This window comes from Phocoena sinus, chromosome 2 (assembly GCF_008692025.1).
Source record: "Phocoena sinus isolate mPhoSin1 chromosome 2, mPhoSin1.pri, whole genome shotgun sequence".
Lineage (NCBI taxonomy): Eukaryota > Metazoa > Chordata > Mammalia > Artiodactyla > Phocoenidae > Phocoena > Phocoena sinus.
The window spans coordinates 63,587,589-63,610,020 of NC_045764.1; the positions used below are offsets into that span (position 1 = coordinate 63,587,589).

The 22,432-nt window shown below is 44.1% G+C and overlaps 1 protein-coding gene across 12 annotated transcripts in view; it reads left to right on the top strand.

Annotated features, from left to right (window-relative positions):
• PARP6 (poly(ADP-ribose) polymerase family member 6) overlaps positions 1-22,432 on the top strand; it is a 28,225-nt gene continuing 5,793 nt past the window's right edge. The window contains exons 1-20 of one of the 12 annotated variants that reach the window (XR_004348475.1): positions 1-531; positions 1,364-1,620; positions 3,524-3,725; positions 4,377-4,454; positions 5,419-5,513; positions 5,967-6,027; positions 6,259-6,349; positions 6,783-6,849; positions 9,635-9,784; positions 10,842-11,052; positions 11,612-11,665; positions 13,709-13,804; positions 14,107-14,199; positions 15,423-15,548; positions 16,818-16,883; positions 17,828-17,895; positions 19,191-19,239; positions 19,470-19,582; positions 20,230-20,256; positions 20,349-20,421. Coding sequence is in view for 1 of the 12 variants with exons in the window: in XM_032622899.1 (XP_032478790.1) it covers positions 3,723-3,725; positions 4,377-4,454; positions 5,419-5,513; positions 5,967-6,027; positions 6,259-6,349; positions 6,783-6,849; positions 9,635-9,784; positions 10,842-11,052; positions 11,612-11,665; positions 13,709-13,804; positions 14,107-14,199; positions 15,423-15,548; positions 16,818-16,883; positions 17,828-17,895; positions 19,191-19,239; positions 19,470-19,582; positions 20,349-20,421; positions 21,135-21,204 (1,564 nt within the window). In the remaining 11 variants the exon portion in view is untranslated. Of the gene's footprint in view, positions 1,621-3,523; positions 3,726-4,376; positions 4,455-5,418; positions 5,514-5,966; positions 6,028-6,258; positions 6,350-6,782; positions 6,850-9,634; positions 9,785-10,841; positions 11,053-11,611; positions 11,666-13,708; positions 13,805-14,106; positions 14,200-15,422; positions 15,549-16,817; positions 16,884-17,580; positions 17,630-17,827; positions 17,896-19,190; positions 19,240-19,469; positions 19,583-20,229; positions 20,257-20,348; positions 20,422-21,134; positions 21,205-22,432 lie in introns of all 12 variants that reach the window. The other 11 variants (XR_004348476.1, XR_004348484.1, XR_004348483.1 and 8 more) reach the window with 11 other exon arrangements.

The following is a 22,432-nucleotide window of genomic DNA, read 5'->3' on the forward strand; positions in this document are numbered from 1 at the left end:
ACGACGAGGCGTGGAGTTGCGCGACCTCGTCCGCCCGGCCCGGCCCCCGCCCCTTGGCTTGCCGCTCCGCCCCCGCGGGGCGTCCCGGGCCGCTAGTTCCCTCGGCGGCGGCCGCACGCGGCCCGGGGTCGCCGTGAGTACTCACGAGGCCAGCCTGTGAGGCGGCTGCCACGGGGACGGGGCGGGGCGGCCGGGCCGCGGGAAGGGTGCGGGGCCCGCCCCGCCTCGGCCGGGGTGGAGAAAGTGAGGGGCTTGCGCCGGGTGGCTCTGAGGGGCCCTCCTGGCCTTGACAGGCTTCGCTGAAGGCTGGGCTGCTGGGCTGCTGGCGACACAGATCGGGCACAGAGCTTCTTCCCCGGGAGGCAGGTGTTGGGTGTCTTTGGGGTCTCCGGAGGAAACCGGAGAAGAGCTTTTAATTGCTCCTCTAAAGGAGGCCTCAGGGCCTGTCCTGAGAGCGCGGTGGCAGCCAGTGTTCAGAGGCTCACGCCGGCCTCTGCCTCCGCCGGCTACCCTGGATAGCGGGAATCGCAGGTCTGTGGCTTCTCCCCCGCACTCTTTGTTACGTGGCCTAGGCTTTCTGAGAGGAGCACTCGCTGTAGAGCGGAGTAACCTGCTTGCCCAGTACCACAAAGCGGGGAGTCAAACCCAGAGTATAAACGTTGAGATCGGAGACTTTGACTAGATGTAAAGTTGTCACACTGGGGAAGCGCCCTTGGGCCTAGGCCAGGACCTTTGTCATCCGGACTTGAGGCTTATTTACATTTGGCCTGTCCCCGTGCAAATTCTCCGTTAGCTGCCATCATCCAAAGCACTGAACAACAGACACCCTTCTCTGGGCATTCTTCACACAGTCTGTATTTGGCCTGGCCTTTCTTGAAAGGTTCCCTGCTTTACCTCATTTGGATAAGTTAGATAGGTCTCTCTTGCTTAATTCATTAACAACTCCCTTAAGTGGTTGTAACCAAATCACAGGAGGAGTGGCTGTAATTAGAACCTGTCAGATGTGCGTAAGTCCCAATTCCACTTTACTCCTGACCCTAAGCAAGTAGCTTGACCTCCCTACACCTGATTATTCTGTACATAACATGAAAGCTTTGAAATAGACCATCTTTCAGGCTTATTCCTCTTTAAAATGTCTGTGATTCCATGAATTCCATAACTACCCACCATTCCCCTTTTCCCACTCTTCACTGTTTAAACCCATTCTCCATCTCTCCAGAGAAATGAGCCTTGAGATTAGAAGGTGGGAGTCCCTTTCACTGAAACAGCCTGGTTTGAAAAAGGTGGTAGTTTCTGAATTGTCTTTTGCCTGGACAGGAAAAATTTCCTCTGAACTACCTTTTTCTCCTTGTGATAACAACAGAAACCAAGCAGCAACAGCCCTTGGAGAGAGACTAAGTTTTCTTGACTTCCACAGTGACAGAGAGCTTGTGAAAGTTGGTACTTCTGGCCTACGCTGTCATCATCCTACCACCCAACCCAAGACAGCCCAGGCTGGACATTAGTGCCTCCCTCTTTATTCCGCTGTGATCATCCAGATCAGCACCTGACTGTTTATTTTCAAATCTCACAAACACAGCCGCCAGATCTTCATATTCTGGTTCTCGGCTGCTCTTGAAGGTGAATGGAGTCTTGCTTTTTAAAATCATTTTTGTATGATTTTTGTCTGCGTAGATGTGTTTAAGGTCTTGTATGTCTCTCCCCTTGGGCTTACGTCTCCAGAAGACAGTTCATTCATTTATTCACTCATTCAATAAATGTGTGTTGAGGGGCTGACATTATAGACAAAAGAGTCAAAGCCTCTACCACCATAGAGCTTACATTCTGGTGGGAGATAAATGCAATAAACAAACATTTTGTACGTCAGAGCGTGGTAGGTGATGTGGAAAAAAAGCAAGGAAGGGGGATGGAGAGTGCTAGTATGTTGTGTGTTGGGGTTTTGCTGTTTTATATAGGATAGTCAAGGTGACCTTCAAGCAGAGATCTGAAAGGGTAAAGGAGTAAGCCATGTGGGTATCTGGTTGAAAAGCATTCCAAGAAGGGAGGCCAGCAGGGGCAAAGGCTCTGTGGTGGGAATATGCTTGATATGTTTGAAGAACAGCAAGAAGACATTTATGGAGTCTTAGTGATAATCTTCCTGTTCTCATTTAGAGTTAACTTTTTAGAGAGAGCCCTTACAAGAGTACAAGAGTAGACTCTGATTTTTTTTCCTTTTTATGAAACTTTCCAACTATATACAGCAGTAGAGAGTGTAAGAAACCGTTATGTACTCATCATTCAGCTTCATCAGTAATCAACATTTTGCCATGTTTATTTCATCTCCCCCCCACCCCCCACCTTTTTGTGCTGGAGTTGTATTTTAAAGCAAATCTCAGGCCATTTCACCTCTAAACTTCAGTTGCAGTTTCCTTTTGCATTTTTTTTTTTTCTGCATATTGTTTTTGATGGGTCAGTCAGCACTGCCAGCTGGAGGACTGCTGTGCTGTTTGCCCTGGCATTGTGCTTTATAACTCCATTCTGCGTCAGTTACCAAGTTTAAGTTGTTATCTGAGGAACAGACCATAGGCCCTTGGAACACGCAAGGATTTAGAACAGTGGTTCTCAGAATAACTTGGAGGGCTTGTTAAAACAGATTACTAGACCTCTGGAGTTTCTAATTAGTAGGTCTCAGTAGGGGCTCTGAGACTTTACATTTTTAATGAGTTCCCAGGTGATATTGATGCTGCACATCCACAGACCTTACTGGAGAACCACTGATCTAGAAACCTAAGATTAAATAGAACCATGTTAAAGACCAAGAACACCTCTGTGTAAGGTTGGAGTGGATGAAACTGAGATAAATGCAGAGCCAAGAAGGCCTAGGATAGTGGTTTTTAATCTTTTGAAAGGGGTAGGGGTTAGTGTTTTTCTGAGCATTTCCAAGGATCATTATTACATTATTTGGGGAGTAGGTTCCAGGAGGAATCCAGGGCATTATTTTGGCTGTGACAACTCAGACTGTGTCTACCGGAGAATGATCAGTGTTGTTGAGGACTTTTAAACGTAGCTATGGTTGTTATATAAAGGCTTTTATGGATACTAGTGTTAAAAGAGATAATGACTCAATTTGGAGAAGTAACTAGAGGTAAAGAATCCAGAAAAAGAGTCTGCTTCTGATGGTGGTTGGCGCTATGAAGAATATTCTAAAATGAACTGACTAGACTGAGTAGCATAAGCATCTGGTCCCACCGTCATCATTTTTGGCTTCGGGGTTGATATAGCATTATGAACTAGAGCAAGAACTTGCTTCGGTCACAACTCTCCAGCTGGAGAGCAATAATGTCTTATGTTTGTATAGTGCTTTCACGGTTCATTATTTTTAAAGAACTGTGTGTACAAGTGTGTGTACATGCATGCAAGTATGTCTCTGTGTGCAAGTGTCTGTACATATGTATAATAAAAGTGTACCCATAAATGTGTGCTTGTGTATATGCCACCCAGTTATTAAGTGGTGATGAGATCAATTGTTGTCTACTTTCTACAGGACAGTGACTTGTTACCACCACAACAGTAGAGCCTGCCTTCCTCAGCAGATCTCCAGTCAGCCCCTGACATCTCCCCCTCCCTCCCTTGTCTCCCTTTGTGGCCTCCTAAATGCCCATCTCGTTGGCCTGGGTTCAACTGGTGGTATGGAGGGGTGCTGCCTAGCACTGACCTGGGAGTGTGTGTGACCCACTGACCCAATGGTGAGAACTGACTGCCCAACTCTCCAACTGATCATCCAGGGGTAGATGGAACAAAGTGCAGACCTCACGTTTTCCCGGTGTTTTCCCTCCTACCCTTTTGGTAAATAGAGTGGCTGTTTGAAGTTAAAGGAAGGAGAAGGGGCATGGAAACAGTATTACTTGGTGTGTGTATAGGGAGTTTTCTTGGGAAGGAAGGGGAGAGTTAAATAAGGGTTAGAAAAGGAGTTATGAGACAAAAGAGCTAGGTATGCTTGAGAGCCACCTTGGGTAATGACCCAGAAGAGGCCAGCTTGTACTAGAACTTAGATATGCCTAGGAATCAACCTTGACATTGAAATCTTCCTCATGCCTCCCCCACTGGCTACCAGAGCCTCAATCATCATACCCCATACCTAAGAAGGCTAAAATTCCCTACTGCTTTCCTCCATGACACCAAGTCAGTGCTAGACCATGGATATGACCAGATTCAGGAAGAGAGTGAGACGCTCCCAAAGGGTGAGGGGAAGGGAGCAAAGGGATTAGGGCCTCAGTTATTCTATCCCAAGGGACCTCCCATTCTTTGTGGAAACCTGTTTCCCATCCTAACCCCACTCTGTTCCGTGGGATAACAGGGACCCAACAAAGGGTTGTATCCTTATTTCTCATCATTAGGACATCAAAGGCCAGTTCTGGAATGATGATGATTCGGAGGGAGATAATGAATCAGAGGAATTTCTCTATGGCGTTCAGGTGAGATTACAGCCCCCAAAACCCGTGTTGGATGGTCTAAATGTGTGCTTTTCTTTGGATACATCAAGAATGAAAGATTATTTTGGAGTAGAGATGAAGATACAACGTCAATGTAATCTGAGGATTGTCTTGTCAATGCTGATTTCATATCTTTGCTCTTGCCTGGAACTCATATCTTTCCCAGTGTAAACTACACCCTCTGTACATGGAGGTTACCCATATCAGGGGTCTGTGGTCCGCGGCCTGTTAGGAACCAGGCTGCACAGCAGGAGGTGAGCGGCAGGCCAGCAAAGCTTCATCTGCCGCTCCCCATCGCTCCCCATTGCCCGCCTTACTGCCCGAACCATCCCCATTCCCACCCCCACCCTCCACCCCCACCACCCTGGTCTGTGGAAAAATTGTCTTCCAGGAAACTGGTCCATGGTGCCAGAAAGGTTGGGGACCGCTGACCCATATGTTCTTAGTTGTAAAACATTATTTTCTGGCTATTCCCTCACTAGCCAGCAGGGGTCGTTTCATTCATTAGGGTCAAAATTTTAAAAGATTATTCTACCAATGATTGTTTAATGCTATCACTGCCTAGGGCATGATCCTGAGCAGGAATGTTGGACTCTAGACAGAACCAATCTGAGTTAAATTCTGTACTCTTCAGTCTGTTCTGAGTTCTTACAGAAGGGATCCCTAAGTGTCCTGGTCAGGGTTGAGAGAAGAAGCTGAGGCTTAAGGATGTGAACTCCTTAAGCAAAGCCTGCAGTTGGTCTCCTAAAACTTCCTAGAGTGGTGATGGAGGGAAACTTGTCTGTCGGCCCAACTATGGCCACCACCAAAAGCCCCTTCACATAAGCAGCTTTTGCTTGTATGTATTGCTGTAGTTTGATATCCCTGTCCTGGATGTTTCATCATGTTCTGTTTTTCATCTCTTCCCCTCTGTCTTTCCCCTCCACCATTTTTCCTCCTGACTTAGGGGAGCTGTGCAGCTGACTTATATCGACACCCACAGCTTGATGCAGACATTGAAGCAGTGAAGGAGATCTACAGTGAAAACTCTGTATCCATCAGGTGGGACTCTACTTCAGGGATGGCAGGGGACTCAGCCACTTCTTTCTGAGTTGTTAAAAGGGTAGAGGTTTTTTCTTTATGGTATGATAGGGACGCGGGTGGTCAGTGGACCTTGATAAGTTTTGAGCTTAATGATGGTGGGAGTTGTTTGGAATACTTGAGGTTGGCTGACAGGAGTAAGTAGGAAAGTATAGCCACTTTTCTTAGAAGTTCCCTCGTATCCTAGACTCCTCTAGGCTGATAGTTTCACCTTTGAGGTAAGAAGCGCTTCTGGCCTGGCAAAGGCCCAGATCATAAAAGTGGCTTCAGGCTGTAGCTAAGAACCTAAATACAGAGCTGCCTTCCACCCTTCCCTCTCCCTTATCCCCAGGCTCAGTTCTCCCTCCACCTCAGTCTCTGTTCCCTTCTTTCTCCCTTAATGAGTCTCACTTGTGGTTGCCTGTATCTCTATAGAGAATATGGAACTATTGATGACGTGGACATTGACCTCCACATCAACATCAGCTTCCTCGATGTAAGTGGTGCTGGTACCTGCCAACAACATGTCTAGTTGGGCTTGTGGATTTTGCCATGTAGGCCTGGAGTCTTGTTCCTGACTGCTGTATTTGAAGCACATATTATTCATGCCTGTTTTTCCTAGATCATCAGCAGACAGTGCTGTGTGCATGTGTGTATCATATAGCGAAAACTTCAAGTCCATTCCTCTCTGTTGCTAAACTAGAAACTATTGACCTTACTCTTTTAGGAGGAAGTTTCTACAGCCTGGAAGGTCCTCCGGACAGAACCTATTGTGTTGAGGCTGCGATTTTCGCTCTCCCAGTACCTTGATGGACCGGGTAAAGGCAGTGACTTTGGGCATGTGGGTGCTCTGTGTGTGGTCTCATCCAAAGTCCTAAGTTAACTGAGGTAGAGAAAAACTAGGAGCAAGACCTGTTGGTGTAATCTGTAGGCCATTTGTAGGAGCTTTTCAGTCTCTTCTCATTGGTGTCTTCATACCCTATTGCCTGACAGTCATGCCTTAAAGGCCTTTCTGTTCCCAGATATTACTTATTCCTCCCCTTCCCCTCAACTTCCAGTATAAGTTGAGGCTATCTGAAATTGGTCAGACAGTTCCCAGAATCTACCCTCTGCCTCAGATATTTCCCTTGTCCATCATTATTGTTTAGAGTACCGTTAGAATCTGAGGAAGCTAATCCACTGAACTGGGGCTTTAGACTCCCAGGAGGATAGACATGGATACATAGTAGGAGCTTTCTCTTCTCTTTGCAGAACCATCAATTGAGGTTTTCCAGCCATCAAATAAGGAAGGATTTGGGCTGGGTCTTCAGTTGAAAAAGTAAGAACTTTGATCTTTCTGGTTATGAACATTCAGGGAAAGAGAAATGGACATGTGGATGGACAGGCAGACTCTTGAATGTTTCCCTCCAAAAGTGTATTTCTGAGATATGCCCAAGAAAGACTAAAATAAATTTGGGGAGCCAAATTTATGGTTAGGTAAGGGAGCTTGTGTTTCTGGGGTATCTGGCCTTGAGGCTTCCTGGAGGTGAGAGGTGAAACTCATCAGTACTTAGCATTTAAGGAAAAGTGCAACCCTGGAATTAGTCATGCTCATCACATTTCCTCAGAGTGGGACTCTAGGATTTCAGACAGTTTTAATTTATTGAATGTGTTGAGCACCTTGCTAAGCATTTGGTATACAATACTGAGAAGTAAACTCAGTCAAGTTCCAAATAGAGTCCAGTGGACACATGTTCTAATACAAGTGAATATGTAAGATTTAGAAAGAACACAGAGGAAGATGTAGGTGTAACTCAGTCTGGTGGCAGGTGGATGAATGAAAGGTGAAAGGGAGATGATTACTGGTTTTCAAGGATGGATAAGAGTTGCCCCTGTAGACAATGGAGTAAATAACATTTGCAAGGGCATAGTTATGTGAAGCAGCATGTGTGTAGGAAGCTTCAAGTAGTTATGTATTGCTAGTAAAATGCAAGGGGAGAATGGTAGGAACTAAAGTTAAAGCCAGAGAAGCAGGAAGGAGTCCAAATCAGAGAGGATATTGGGCTTTTGGGAGCATTGAAAGGTTTTAGGCAGAGAAAGGACACGGTCAGATTTAGTTTTTAAAAAAACATTCTAGGGCTTCCCTGGTGGCACAGTGGTTGAGAGTCCGCCTGCCGATGCAGGGGACACGGGTTCGTGCCCCGGTCTGGGAAGATCCCACATGACGCGGAGTGGCTAGGCCCACGAGCCATGGCCGCTGAGCCTGCGCGTCCAGAGCCTGTGCTCCGCAATGGGAGAGGCCACAACAGTGAGAGGCCCGTGTACCGCAAAAAAAAGAAAAAAAAAAAAACACCATTCTGGTAGCACTGTGCAAAATAGGTAGGAGGGATGAGATAAGAGACCAGAACTATTTTAATAGGAGGCATTTGTAGAAGTCCATACATGAGATGATGAAAGCCTGAACCAAAGTACAACTGTGGGTAAGATTAGAGATGAGAGATAGACTAGAGAAATTTGCAGGGTTTAAAATCAATAAGACTTGAAGAATGATTTGGGTATGTTGTATATGATAAGAGCCAAGGAATAGTGGAATATTACTCTTAGGTTTCCAGCCTAGATGTCTGGGTAAATTATAATACCACTCATTTATATAGGGATTTGGAAGAAGAGCACGTTTGTGGGATGAGGACAGCTAGTTAGTTCCATTTTAAACATGTTGTTTAAAGTTAACTTTAGGATATTCCAGTGGAGATGCTCAATACAGAGTTAGATATGTAGATTTGATACTTACAAGAGAGGTTCAGGTTGAAGTTATATAGCAGTGTGTGGGTGAGACTTGCACCCAGTGTAGAATATGAGATTGCTAAAGGGCATGATAGAATGAGAAGAAAATAAAATCAAGGGCAGAACACCCTTTAACCCAGACAAAATAGCAGGAGTAGGTAGAGGAAGAAGAAACACTGAAGGTAGGTCAGAGAAATTGGAGAACAATGGGAAGAGAATAGAGTCAGAGAAGGCAAGGAGGAGCGTTTCTACAAGGAGGGCCAGATGCCAGAGAGGATGAGTAAGAGGAGAACTTAGGAGTTTCTGTTGGATTTAGCATCAAGGTGAGAGCAATTGTAGTGGAGTGGTGAAGGTAGAAACCAGAATACAGTAAGTATTCTGGAGAAGTGAGTGATTGGCAACAAAATAGAAACAATAAGTGTGGATTAAGAAATTTGGATGAGGATATAAGGGGAAGAGGGAGAGGTAGCTAGGCTGAGGTAAAGAAACTTGAAACTTTTTGTAGACTTCAGTAAAGGAAGTGACAGGAGAGGGGGATGATTGACAGATCAAGGTCCCATCAGGGGCTGAGATCTAGAGGACAAATAGAGCAATTGATCCTTAATAGGAAGGTCACCTTGTCTCCAGAGAATGGAGGGATCAAGTAAGGGTAGAAATGGAAATGGATTCTGTAGTAAGGTTGCAAAATTATGGAAGATGATATCTCATGCCTTCAGTTTTTTCTATTGAGAAGAGAGATTATCAGTTGTAGGTGAAGTTAGGAGCTTAAAGAAGGTGATAAGGATTTAGAATAATAAGGTAGAGTGATACTAGAGAGAACTGATCAAGGACAAGTGAAAGGACTGACAAGACTAGCTGAGGGCCCAGCCCAAGTTGGAAACCATAAATTTGGGGATGTAATGTTTTGCCTAACAATGTTATACCCTTCGTGTCCCTTGTCCTTTTCTTCACTATTCATAAGGCAGAGGGTGGTACTCATCACTTCTGTTCCACTTTCAGTATAGCTCTTCTTGGCAGTAAATTGCCAGGTTCACAGCCTTTGAAGACTCACCTTTGAGATCTCCCTCTAAAGGCAAAGCATCTAAGAATTTTTCTGGTCCATTAGACTAGGTAAGGGAGTGGGAATTTACCCATGAAGGTAAAGAGGTACTTTAGGACAGTACATTTCCATGTGCTAAGATTATTATCAGTGGGGTCTTGAGACACACCTTCCCCTACAACAGCTAGCTTTGCAGTCCCTGGGTCTGAATTTTAGATTAGTTGCCTTTCATAGTCCTATTTCTTGACCTGGGCTTCCCCTGCCTGAGCTTCTCTAAGCCTGTTGCTCTTTAATTCTTTAGGATCCTGGGTATGTTTACATCCCAACAATGGAAACATCTCAGCAACGATTTCTTAAAGACCCAGCAGGAGAAGAGGCACAGCTGGTTCAAGGCAAGTGGCACCATCAAGAAGTTTCGAGCTGGCCTCAGCATCTTCTCACCCATCCCCAAGTAAGTTTCTCCATGAACTGATTATCTCTAATCACTGTAATCTCAACTAAGCCTCCACCCCACTTTCTTGATTATGTAAATTATTCTATCCTCTTCCTAGGTCCTCTAAATTCTGTACCTTTAACTACTAATACCACCCACATGGTCCTGTCCCCTATGTGTCTTTACCCTTCTGCTCCTGACCCAGTAGTCATATCTTGTCCTTTATGTAAAACACAGTACCTAGCGCATGGTACATGTTTGGAGAAATGTATGCTAATCTCTCCATCTTTACTTTCTTCGACACTTATCCTTATTCCCTATCCTAAGGAGGCAGAGTCAGAGCTAATAGGCCCCAAGTCCTTGCTCTTATGGAAGGGCACATTGATTTATTACCTAGGTTCTGGAAATAAATATTGCTCAATTCTTTGATCCTAGGCCTACATTTATCCCCCCTGGTGCCTTCTGATCTTCCCAAAGGCAAATACAAACCCAGATTTGTAGTTTTCCAGGTGCCATTATTGACAGACAGACAGACATTAGGCTCTTTCGGGTCCAACTATTTCTTGCCTAGTAGTTTAATCACACACACACACACACACACACACACACACACACACACACACACACACTAAGTGAAACAGGCATCCTCTCCAGGGTATCATTCCTTACCTGGCCTAGATGCTGCAGAGAATGACCTAGGCTTTGCCTTTGCCTGCCCTTCATGTTCCAATCTGAAGAACACATAGATAATGACATAAAAATCAAACCAGTTGTGTAGTGATCTACTTGCTTTGACAGTTTGATCCAATGGAACTTTCCTCAGATATGAGTTGCTCTTTGGCTTAGGTCATTTCATCTATTCTTATCTCCAGACCTCTTCTTTTTTTTCTTTTTCTTTCTGGTCATGCCACATGACATGAGAGATCTTAGTTCCCTGACCAGGGATCAAACCCGCACCCCCTGCATTGGAACTGCGGGGTCTTAACCACTGGACCCCCAGGGAAGTCCCTCCAGGCCTCTTCTAGTGCTCATACTGAATCCTCAGTCTCATCACTTCTCTTTGCTCTGTGTTCAGGTCTCCGAGTTTCCCTATCATACAGGACTCCATGCTGAAAGGCAAACTGGGTGTACCAGAGCTTCGAGTTGGACGCCTCATGAACCGTTCCATCTCCTGCACCGTGAAGAACCCCAAAGTAGAGGTGTTTGGCTACCCTCCCAGCCCCCAGGCAGGTCTCCAGTGCCCCCAGCACGTGGGCCTCCCTCCCCCAGCATGGACCTCTCCTTTGGTACATGGCTGAGGAGGGTTTGACTTGGGTGTCAGAGGGTGGGAGGGGAAATGTGGGAATACAGCTTCTCAAAATGGGGTGGGGGTCTGGTTGTCCAGGCATCATAAACCAAACCTGGGCATGAATCATGAGTGAGTAGAATGGAACACATTTTTTAATAGTTGTGAACTTATATCTGAACAGTCTGGCAGGCTTCTCTGATAGTATGTCATGAAGCAGAGAGTCTGGGGTTGGGCATCCCACGGAGATGTCATGTATGCTTTTGTTAGGTTGTGGTTAGGACTTGGTAGTCAGCTACTTTACAGACCTATTCAACCTACCTTGAAGGGGTTTAAGGACAGGTGAGTCTTTTTTGTTTTGTTTTTTTTGAGGTGAGTCTTTTTTAAGAACCTTGGCAAAAATGTCTGAAGGTCTTCTCTGCAGCTTGGGGATTACTTAGACTGATCAGCGTTAGGGCTTAGCTACTTCAAGAGAATTTTAGGTAGTGGGCGTGAGTGAGGTCTTTCTAGTCACCAGCTTCATAGGAGGTTCACGGAGTCTGTCTTTTTCCTCTCATCAGGTCAGTGGTCACTGCAAAAACATCCCCACTCTGGAATATGGATTCCTTGTCCAGGTAATCAAGTCCAAAGATTCATTCCAAAGCCTTTTCCCCTGTTTTCTGACCCATCTGATCCCCTAACATCTCCCAGCTCTTCAGTCAGTTAGCAAACATTTCCTGAACTGTTCTGCTTTCAGAACTATACTGAGTGTTGTGTGGATAGGAGAAAAGAAGGCATAGTTTCCACCGTCAAGAAGCTTATAGCATTATTGGGAAGACAACGCTTATAGACCACTTACGATCAAGTGCCAAATGAGACATTGCAAATGTTAAGTGCGCTGGTGCCAAGATGAGAGAAGGATTGACACTGATTTTCTTATGATCCCACACATCCTTGCTCAAGTGGGCTTCACTTTTCCTCACAAACTTTCACTGCTTAGCCGCTTCTGGTCATTTGCTTCTTTTTAAACCCTCTTTATTTTCCAGACATGGTTTCACTTTTTTTTTTAAATTTATTTATTTTTATTTTTGGCTGCCTTGGCTCTTTGTTGCTGTGCACAGGCTTTTCTCTAGTTGCAGCAAGCAGGGGCTACTCTTCGTTGCGGTGCGCCAGCTTCAGTAGTTGTGGCACTCAGGCTCAGTAGTTATGGCTCGTGTGCTCTAGAGCACAGGCTCAGTAGTTGTGGCGCACGGGCTTAGTTGCTTCGTGGCATGTGGGGTCTTCCTGGAGCAGGACTCAAACCCGTGTCCCTTGCATTGGCAGGTGGATTCTTAACCACTGTGCTACCAGGCATGCCCCATGGTTTCACTTTTGCGTCCCCATTATCTTTGTTCATGTCATTCCCTCCACTGACCTTTCTCACTATATCTGCCTATTGGAGTCAAGTCTCAGATGCCAGCTTCCATAAAATCTTCTCTGTTACTTGAAGTGTATTAGCTGGAAGTGTGTCTCCTCTCATTGAACTCTTTTGATGCTTTTTGTTTTATATGACACTGATGTGTCAGGTGCCATATGCTGCCTTGAATTGTAATTAATTTGTGTACATACCACATCTTCTCTGTTGGAGTATGGGGTCTGAGAAGACAGTCTTTTATGTTATTGAATAATCAAGGAGACCTTTCACTGAGCTAGGTGCATAGTAGGCATTCAATAAATCTGCATTAAGTGAATGAATAAAAGCCCTTGCATGTCCATTTACCATCCCAAAAGTTTGTGAAATGGGAGCAATTTGATTTATACACAAAGTATACATGGTTGCAAAAGCCATGTTAAGACAGAGTGTATAAAAAATACTTTAGGAAAAAAAAAAAAAACTTTAGGGGCTTCCCTGGTGGCGCAGTGGTTGAGAGTCAGCCTGCCGATGCAGGGGACACGGTTTCGTGCCCCAGTCCGGGAAGATCCCACATGCCGCGGAGCGGCTAGGCCCGTGAGCCATGGCCACTGAGCCTGCGCGTCCAGAGCCTGTGCTCCGCAACGGGAGAGGCCACAACAGTGAGAGGCCCACGTACTGCAAAATAAACCAAAAAGAAACAAAAAAAAAAACTTTAGGATATTGCTGCATGAGCTCTGGGTTTGTGCTGTCTTCCCAGCACAGAGTTTTATCTATGGTCTTGATCAGTTTACAGGCTGATTGTTCTAGGTAGTTAAAATGGCTTCTCAGGCATCTGATCATGGACTGAATACTCACTTGTCACATGGGGGCAATCTGTAATTACTACAACTAATGTTAATAGTTTGATTAGTACTTGTTTATAAACTACTTTCACAGAAATCATCTTTTTACTCTCAGTGCCTTTGTGAGGTGAATAATGTCCACTTTGTAAATGAAGAAACCAAGGCTCAGGTTAATTGACTTGCTGAAAGTTATATATGGTACTAAGTAGTAGGGGGGAATCTTAACCCAGGTCTTCTACCATGGCTGATCTTATTTTTATTATACTATATAGTCTTAGCTCTAGAGTTAGGCTATCAGTTTAACTAAGTGCAGGATCCAAGAACAGATTCTACCTTAGGCACAGGGCTGGGAGGTAGGAGAGTAACTGGAAAAGAAGTTCAGATTATTTCCTACATCTGGGTCTGGGCTTCCAAAAGATAAGTAGAATCTCTTCTCTCCTCAGATCATGAAATATGCAGAGCAGAGGATTCCAACATTGAACGAGTACTGCGTGGTGTGTGATGAGCAGCATGTCTTCCAGAATGGGTCCATGCTCAAGGTATATGCCTCTATTTCGTGACCCTCTTTCTTGCACCCTTAGCTGAGGCCCCTTAATTCCTCATCTCTCCATTTTTCCTTTCTTCCTGGATCTATGGTAAAGGTAGAATTCTGTCCACACTCCTTGAGACTCTAGAAATAATTGTTTTTCTCAGAAAGCAAATCTCAGCAGTCCTATTTGGAAAGATGAGGATATGTGAATATCAATCTAGAGTTGTCTGAGATCAGGCACCCCTCTTGCACTATGATACCTTATTATTGGACACCTCCTGCCACCACCATCTCTTTAATATGTCCATTCAGCCAGCCGTCTGTACTCGTGAACTGTGTGTTTTCTCCTTCTACACCTTGGGAGTCATGTCTGGAGCTGCAGAGGAGGTGGCCACTGGAGCAGAGGTATGGGGGAGGGAAAAGCTGCTGGGGAATTGGGATCAAGAAAGGCTGGGGAACACAGCAGTTTCACTGCTTGGAATTTAATCTCCAGAAATGCTTTTCTATGTAAGGATGTTCACTATAGTATAAAAAAACCCCACTATAGTGGGTTTTTAAAAATATTTTACTTATTTATTTTTTGGCTGCGCCACGTGGCTTACAGGATCTTAGTTCCCCGACCAGGATTTGAACCTGTGCCCTGGGCAGTGAAAGCGCAGAGTCCTAACCACTGGACCTCCAGGGAATTCCCTAGTATTGTTCATAATAGGTTTAAAAAAAAAAATGGATACAAGCCCCTCTGTACAGGGTCCAGTTAAAGAATGATGGTATGTCCTTTGCAGTAGAAATTTTTGGATAGAAAATTATAGCATATATAAAAAAGAAAACACAACAGTATGTATAATACAATTCTTTTTTTTTTATTGCCTATATAATAAAATAACAGTTTCTGTAGGGGAAATATCTGGAAGAATATACATCAAACTTAGCAGTAGTTACCTGTGAGGAGTGAGATTTGGGGGCAAGGGGATGATTTTTCTCTTTTTTTAATCACCGTTTTAAACATTGTTCTTGAATTTTTATAATGAGGTTATATTTTCTAATGAAAAAGTCATAAACATTTGTCTTTTTAATTTTATTAAAATATAGTTGATTTATAATGTGTTAATTTCTGCTTTAGAGCAAAGTGATTCAGTTATACATATATATACATCCATTTTCATAATTCTTTTCCATTATGGTTTATCAGAGGATATTGAATATAGTTCCCTGTGTTATACAGTAGGACCTTGTTGTTTATTCATTCCATATATAATAGTTCGCATCTGCTAATCCCAAACTCCAAATCCATCCCTCTTCCACCCCTCATATTCGCTTTTAAAAAGAGAAATGCTGGGCTTCCTTGGTGGCGCAGTGGTTGAGAGTCCGCCTGCCGATGCAGGGGACACGGATTCGTGCCCCGGTCTGGGAAGATCCCACGTGCCGCGGAGCTCCTAGGCCCGTGAGCCATGGCTGCTGGGCCTGCGCGTCCGGAGCCTGTGCTCCACAACGGGAGGGGCCCGCGCACCGCAAAAAAAAAAAGAGAAATGCTGAGAACCTCCAGAAGGTAGGCCTGTGCTGGGTACTGTGTGACTCCCAGCACTGGGAAATCATTTAGTTTTTGCCCCCTTTCTCTCCTTTCTCTTAAGGTGGTGGATCTGCTGGTGGCCATGTGTAGGGCAGCTTTGGAGTCCCCTAGAAAGAGCATCATCTTTGAGCCTTATCCCTCTGTGGTGGACCCCACTGATCCCAAGACTCTGGCCTTTAATCCTAAGGTATAGTTGCTTGGGAAGAAAATCAGGACTCAGGAACAAGGGTGTTAAAAGACAGTGGAAGACTTTGGGCTGTCATTCCAACAGCTTGGAATAAGGGGACAGAAGAAATGGAGCACTTGTTTCTTGGGAACTCTTGCTTTAGCCGTTTTAGTGAATAAATAACTAAACATAACTAATAATATAAGATAAATAATAACTTCTGAGTTTCTCAGAAGAAGGGGAGAACGATTAATATTAGTTCTGTTATGATAGGGAATAATACAGACTTTGGAGCCAGACAGACCTTGATTCCATTTGAGGTTCTGCTACTCCCTAGCTGAATGGTGTTAGGCAAATCACTTAACCTTTCTGAACCTCAATTTCCTTATCTGTAAAAAGGAGATAATATCTACTGTTATAAAAATGGGAGATAATATATATAAAATATTGTATAAGTTAGGGTTCTCTAGAGAAACAGAACCAATTGGAGATGTTTAGAGAAAGGAATTTATTGTAAGGAATTGGCTCATGTGATTATGAAGGCTGAGAAGTACCAGGATCTGTAGTGGGCAAGCTGGAGATTCAGAAGAGCTGATGGTGTAAGTTCCAATCCAAAATCCAGCAGGCTCGAGATCCAAGAAGAGCTGATTTTTCAGTTCCAGTCTGAAAGTAGGAAAAGACCAATGTCCCAGCTCCAGGCAGGCAGGCTGGAGAAGTTCCCTCTTACTCAGCTGTTTTGTTCTATTCAGGCCTTCAGCTGATTAGATGAGTCCCACCTGAATAGGGATGGCAGTCTCCTTTACTCAGTCTGCTATTCAAAGGTTAATCTCCTCTAGAAACCCATTCACAGCCACACCCAGACACACCCATGGCCCAAATTGACACAATTGATGATTGACAAAATTAACCATCACAAGTACCCAGCACAGTGCTTCACTATTACTCTCATTGCTATGTATCAGGCACTATACCAGGTTCTTTACATACGTTATTTAATCTTCAGGTCATCTCTCTGAGGGTAGTGGGAATTTTTATCATCACTTACATACAGGGATTCTGAGGTTCTAAGAGGTTAAGTAACTTACCCTATTACTCTCAGCTAGTAAAAAAAAGAACTAGCATGTGAGTCTAGAACTTTTTGACATTAAATCTGTGTTCTTTCCATGACATACTATGCTGTTTCCCTGGGACCTAGAATTCTTTTGTACATCTGGCCCCTCCTTTTCATCATATCTTACTCTCCTCCACTTTTGTTCATCTGGTTCTTCTCTTCCCATTGATTCCCCACAGAAGAAGAATTATGAACGACTTCAGAAAGCTCTGGATAGTGTGATGTCCATCCGGGAGATGACCCAGGTATTCTACCCTCTGCCTGTCGCCTGCCTGCCCACTCAAGTGCCCTGTTCTGTTTGAAATTCATGCAAGTGGAGTGAAGATGTAGAGATGCTACTCAAATCCCTCACTGTATTCTCTTTAGTTTTCCCTCTTTATCCTTCCCAGTCTTTGTTCTCTGTTTTGTTAGCTCTGTTACTCCTATTTCTCACTCCTTATGTCTCTCTCAGCCTTTACCTTTGCTGCTAATTCCTTCACAAGTTGTTCCTATTTAATGTTTTTTCCATAATTCTTAGGGCATTAGAGAAGTGAGGGAAAGACCTCTGTCCAGGGTTGGGAGGGTGAGGAGGGGGGCTTGGAGGTAAGGAACTAGACCCAGGGGCCTACATCTTCTATCCTTCTAGGGGTGGGGCAGCCACATGGAGCAGTGACCATCCTTTGAATCAAGGCTGTCTCTCACCAGACTTCCCCACCCCTCGTCTGCAATCTCTGCATGAATAGACATTCATTTGTACTCACATTTACAGGTGGGCCTCTTCTCAGCAAATCCTATATATCACAGTTCAGATTAACACATAACATACACCCAGGAGGGATGATTTACTTGTCAGAAGGACTGTTATGTTTTATGTAAAGTTTTACCACAGGATTCCTTAGCCTAATCTTTCTGGGACATTGATTTTATTTATTTATTTATTTTGATTTATAATCAACTTTTTAGGGCTGTAGGAATTGCATAAAATGAGGGAGACCCACCTGCATGTTGTTTTGTAAGCATTTTCGGTCATTTTCATATTTATTTATGAGTCTTCCCAACCTGACTGGGGTCCTTGAGGGTGGGAACCCCATCTCCTCTTGGTTTGGTATGGTCTTCAGTGCCTACCTTGCCCTGGGCCCCTGATAGTCTGTGGAAAGTGGGAGGGCTCCCATCTCTCCTGGGAGATAACCTTACGGCCATTTTCTTACAGGGCTCATATCTGGAAATCAAGAAGCAGATGGACAAGCTGGATCCCCTGGCCCATCCTCTTCTGCAGTGGTATGAGTAGAATGGTTCATCCTTTGGCGGGTGGGGGAATGGGGCATAGTGTCGGACATGGAGCCTACACCTTCTCTTAGAGGTGGTTTCAGCATCCTTCCCAAGGTTATAGATATTATGGCTGCTCTTTCTTGGGTTTTACTGATACACCTGCCCTTGACAGGAACTCAGTTCCTACAAAGAGCCCACAAATTCTAATGTGATGTCTCAAGTTCTCTTCAGGTGTTTCTTGTTTCCCAGTAGGTTTTTGAGTGCTGCTTGCATGTCGGAATTAACACTTCATTTCAGTTAGGGTTTCTATGCATGCAGAGAAGTCTGTCTCCCTCTTCTGTGCCCTTTCCATATCTCAAGCCCTTCCTTGTTGATGTGGACTGTCCAGAGCCTTGAAGCACTATTATTACTCCCTTCTCCTAGCAAAGGTTCTGACCTTTCTCTACTTCCCTCCACCCCTTGCCCTCCCTCCCTGATCTTGATTTCTGTTCTCTTGATTTCTCTTCTCTTTTCCTGACATAGCTTTCCCCTTCTAGCTTACTTCCTTCTGTCTAGTCAGCCTTTGACATTAGTACTTTCTCAATGCAACATGCTCCCTCTTAGTATGAGGAATGACCAGGCATAGACCATCCAGGATGGCATCACAGGTACATGAGTGAAGCACAAAAGAAAAACACCATGTCCACTATAAGAGATAATACTCCCTTGCTGAGCCCTCAACAGTTTATGCCTTTGTTCTCTCCTATCCTCTAAGTTCAGCCTACATATGGCCCAGTCTGTCCCCAAATCCTCAGGAAGTTTGTTCTAGTTTCTTCTGTTCTTTTTCTGCAGCTCAAACAATAGCTTTCCATTCCCCTCATCTCTGAGAGCCTTCAGCCTTCCTTTGAGCTCAGGCAGGATGGCTCCTGAGCCCCAGTTCTAAGTTTCTAAATCCCAAGTGTAAGTTGTCACCATTCTAATACAGACCCTACCTTTCTAACTTTTTTTGGTAGCTGACCTCTTGTGCTGACCTTCTGTTCTATCCTTTTCTCTCCCTAGATGTAGCAGCCCACCTCCCACTTCTCTCTTTCTTTCATCCATTGTGTTTACCCAGTAACTTGCTGGTCCCTGGTCAGTAACTTCGCTTTTACATTTTTATACACAAACATTACCACCCACAGGAATATCCAGATAGTGTCCTGGACTCAAACAGCCCTGGAATCCTTGCTTGTTCTCCCAGGGGCAGAGCAAGGCTGCTACTTTGTTCAGGATGGCTTAACCACACACTTATTCTACCTTTTTGTTTTTTCTCTGTTTTGTCCTAGGATCATCTCTAGTAACAGGTCACACATTGTCAAACTACCTCTCAGCAGGGTAAGTGTCCATTCTCCCTCTAAACACTAAATTTCTGGTGAGGGGCAGGGAGGGGCTTCAAACCAGCTAGCTGAATTGGTCCTAGACCTGCCTGGTTGGGCTTGTCTCAGTAGTCTTTGGGCCTACACATATTTCCTTTCTTTGGGGTCAGTGCAAGCCTAGTTTGCTCCCTTCCCTCCCTGATCTCCATTTCTGCTCTGTTTTCCTGACCCCACCCCCACCCTGGGCAGCAGCTGAAGTTCATGCACACCTCACACCAGTTCCTCCTGCTGAGCAGCCCTCCCGCCAAGGAGGCTCGGTTCCGGACCGCCAAGAAGCTCTATGGCAGCACCTTTGCCTTCCAGTGAGGAGTGGGGCGGGGCTGGGGATGGGTGCTGGATAAGGCAGAAATAATGTCGAGGGGTGGGAAGGCAAGTTCACTTGAGGCATATGAGTTTGTGTTATCTATGTCCATCAACCAATCAGTCAACAGATACTACATGCTATTGTGGTAGGTGCTGTAGAGGATAAAGATACGTAAGATATGGTCTTTACTCTCAAGCCACTTGTGATGTAGTTGAGGAGAAATGACTTTTACATATAAAAATATGTGGTTGAAGGAACAGATTATAGCAGGGATAGATTTGAAAGCTACTTTGAAGGAAATCAGCAATTTATGCCCAGTTGTGAGAGGAGAGAGAGAAAAAGAGAGATTAAAGGTAACTTAAAGGGAGTTGGTGGTACCCTTTCCTTAAAAGAGATGTGAACTCATTACTGGAAGCCATATTTGGGATCAGTGATAATCGTGTTGAGTTTGAGATGAATTTGTTTAATTTGAGATATCAGGATAAAAGGCAAATGAAAATACTGAACCAGCAGTTGAGGATTTAGGATGGGACTGTTTGAAGTGTGGGAGAGAAGAGGAGACTGTATATTAAAATGTAAGGGTTAGCCACACACACACACATCTTGCATGCCTGTGACTATATCCATGTGCATATCCATTGCTAGGTTTATTTGTGTCCATCTTCATGTCCTGTGAGTGTGAGAATGGGTGGGAGTGGCAGTCTTGGAAGTGCTCCTGGGAACCTCATTCCATGAGGAGACATATATTCTACCCTGCCTTACAGTGGGTCCCACATTGAGAACTGGCATTCGATCCTGCGCAATGGGCTGGTCAATGCATCCTACACCAAACTGCAGGTGAGGCTGTGCCCCTTTTCCCTTTCTCTCCACCCCCCTCCCTGCCCCACTCAGTTTTGAAGTCTACTCTAGAGTACTCAACTGTTTTTGCCTCAGTGTCCTCAAACCTAGCCTCCCGTGAGGCTTCGCTAGGGAGGAAGTTGAAACTATATGTATAGAATGAACGTGGCTGTTGTATTTTGACCCTAGCCTGTGTTTTTTGGTGTTTTTAGGAATGGGCATATAGCTGTAGGTAGAAATAATAAATTGCTGATTGCAGCCACTGTGATAAATTAACTTGTTAGAGCTTTTCAATATATGTGACTATTCATTCAGATAGTTGATATAGGAGACATTTCTTTGCCCTGCAAGACTCCAAGGAATAGTTATTGTTCCTCCTCCTGACTGCCTGTTCTGCATTCCTTTTTGGAGGGTGGGGATCTGCATATATACCAAGGCCTAGGGACAGGAGCATGTCTTCTGAGGAACTGACTCAGTGGCTCTGCCACTCCTCACTCTCCACGGCATAAATATCTACTATTTCACAGGCAAAGGGGTTAACTTGCATCCACTTTTCAGCCAATCAGCTTTTCAAGAGTAGGTGCCTAAAGTTATCTGAGCGAGTGAGAAGATTAAATGGAGGGACAGAGGGCTGGATAAGCCTTGTAGCTGCCTAATACACAGCCACGGGTGGGCCCAGGCTCATATTGCTCATCCTGGTGTTTCCCTGCAAGCTGCATGGAGCAGCCTATGGCAAAGGCATCTACCTGAGCCCCATCTCCAGTATTTCCTTTGGATACTCAGGTAAGAAATAATCTGTGGTCACATTGACTCTATTTACATTGCATCCATTTTGTGAATACATAATCCTATGCTGTCTCCTCTTCCATCATGGACACTTGGTCTGTGTCAGCTCTCTCCCCAATCATGGATACATAATCTTTCTCTGTTTTCTCTCATTAGGAATTTAGATTCTTTGCAAGTTGAGGCAAACTATCTCCCTTTCTCTTAGGTATCCTCTTCTCCATGGGGATGGTTTTATTCATTGTGGGGCCTTGGTCCTGGGAGTGGGTTAAGGAATAACTGGGAAATGAAACTAGGCTCTTCGGAGAACACATTTTTGGTGTTGGCATTAGCCTGTCATTATAGATTGTGTGTGTACACACCACGTGCATGCGAGTTTATATATGAATGCACTTGAAGGCTTGAGCCCCTTCCACTGGCTTACATTTCTGAAGACATTGTTCTCCTCCTTGTCAACCACCTTTTAAAATTTAAACTATGTATAATTATACACTCTTATATTAGTCACGTTGAATGCAAGAGGAAGCATTTTATTCCAAAGATAAGGCATAAACAATGTCCAGATTCTAGTCAGGAGATGAGTTCAGCTTCGTCCAGCTCAGAAAACGAATCTGACTTAGCTCTCTCATTGTTTCAAGTTTATGTCGGAGTTCCTTTTCAGTCTTCTTTTGTTCTTGTTCTGTATAGTCTCTATATAAAAGTGAGCCACCATATAGTTGCATGTCTACCATATGAAGGGTCCAGTGCTAGATTTTTATAAATTACTATTTAGTATTCTCCATTAATTGTAACTGTTATAAAGATAACACTTAGTTCCAGAATAATAGAACTAGAAAAGTCTCTAACGACAGAATAAACCAAACAAAGTAGAAGAAAGGAGTTAATATAGGTAAGAACCAAAATCAGTGAAATAAAAACAGGTACAACAGATAGGCTCAAAAAAGCCAAAAGATGATTCTTTTAAAGAACTAACAAAACAGATAAACCTGGCTAGATTGATTAAGAAGAAAAAGAGCACAATTAAATAATATTATGAATGAAAAAGGGAATATAACTATAGATAGAGCAAAATTTTAAAAGCTAATAAAATTCTGTCAACTTTATGCCAGTGATTTGAAGACTTTGTCAAAATTGATAAATTCCTAGAAAAATATAACTTAACAAAACTGATTCAAGAAGAAATAGAAAGCCTGAATAGCTCTAAAATTGTAAAATACATTGAAATAGT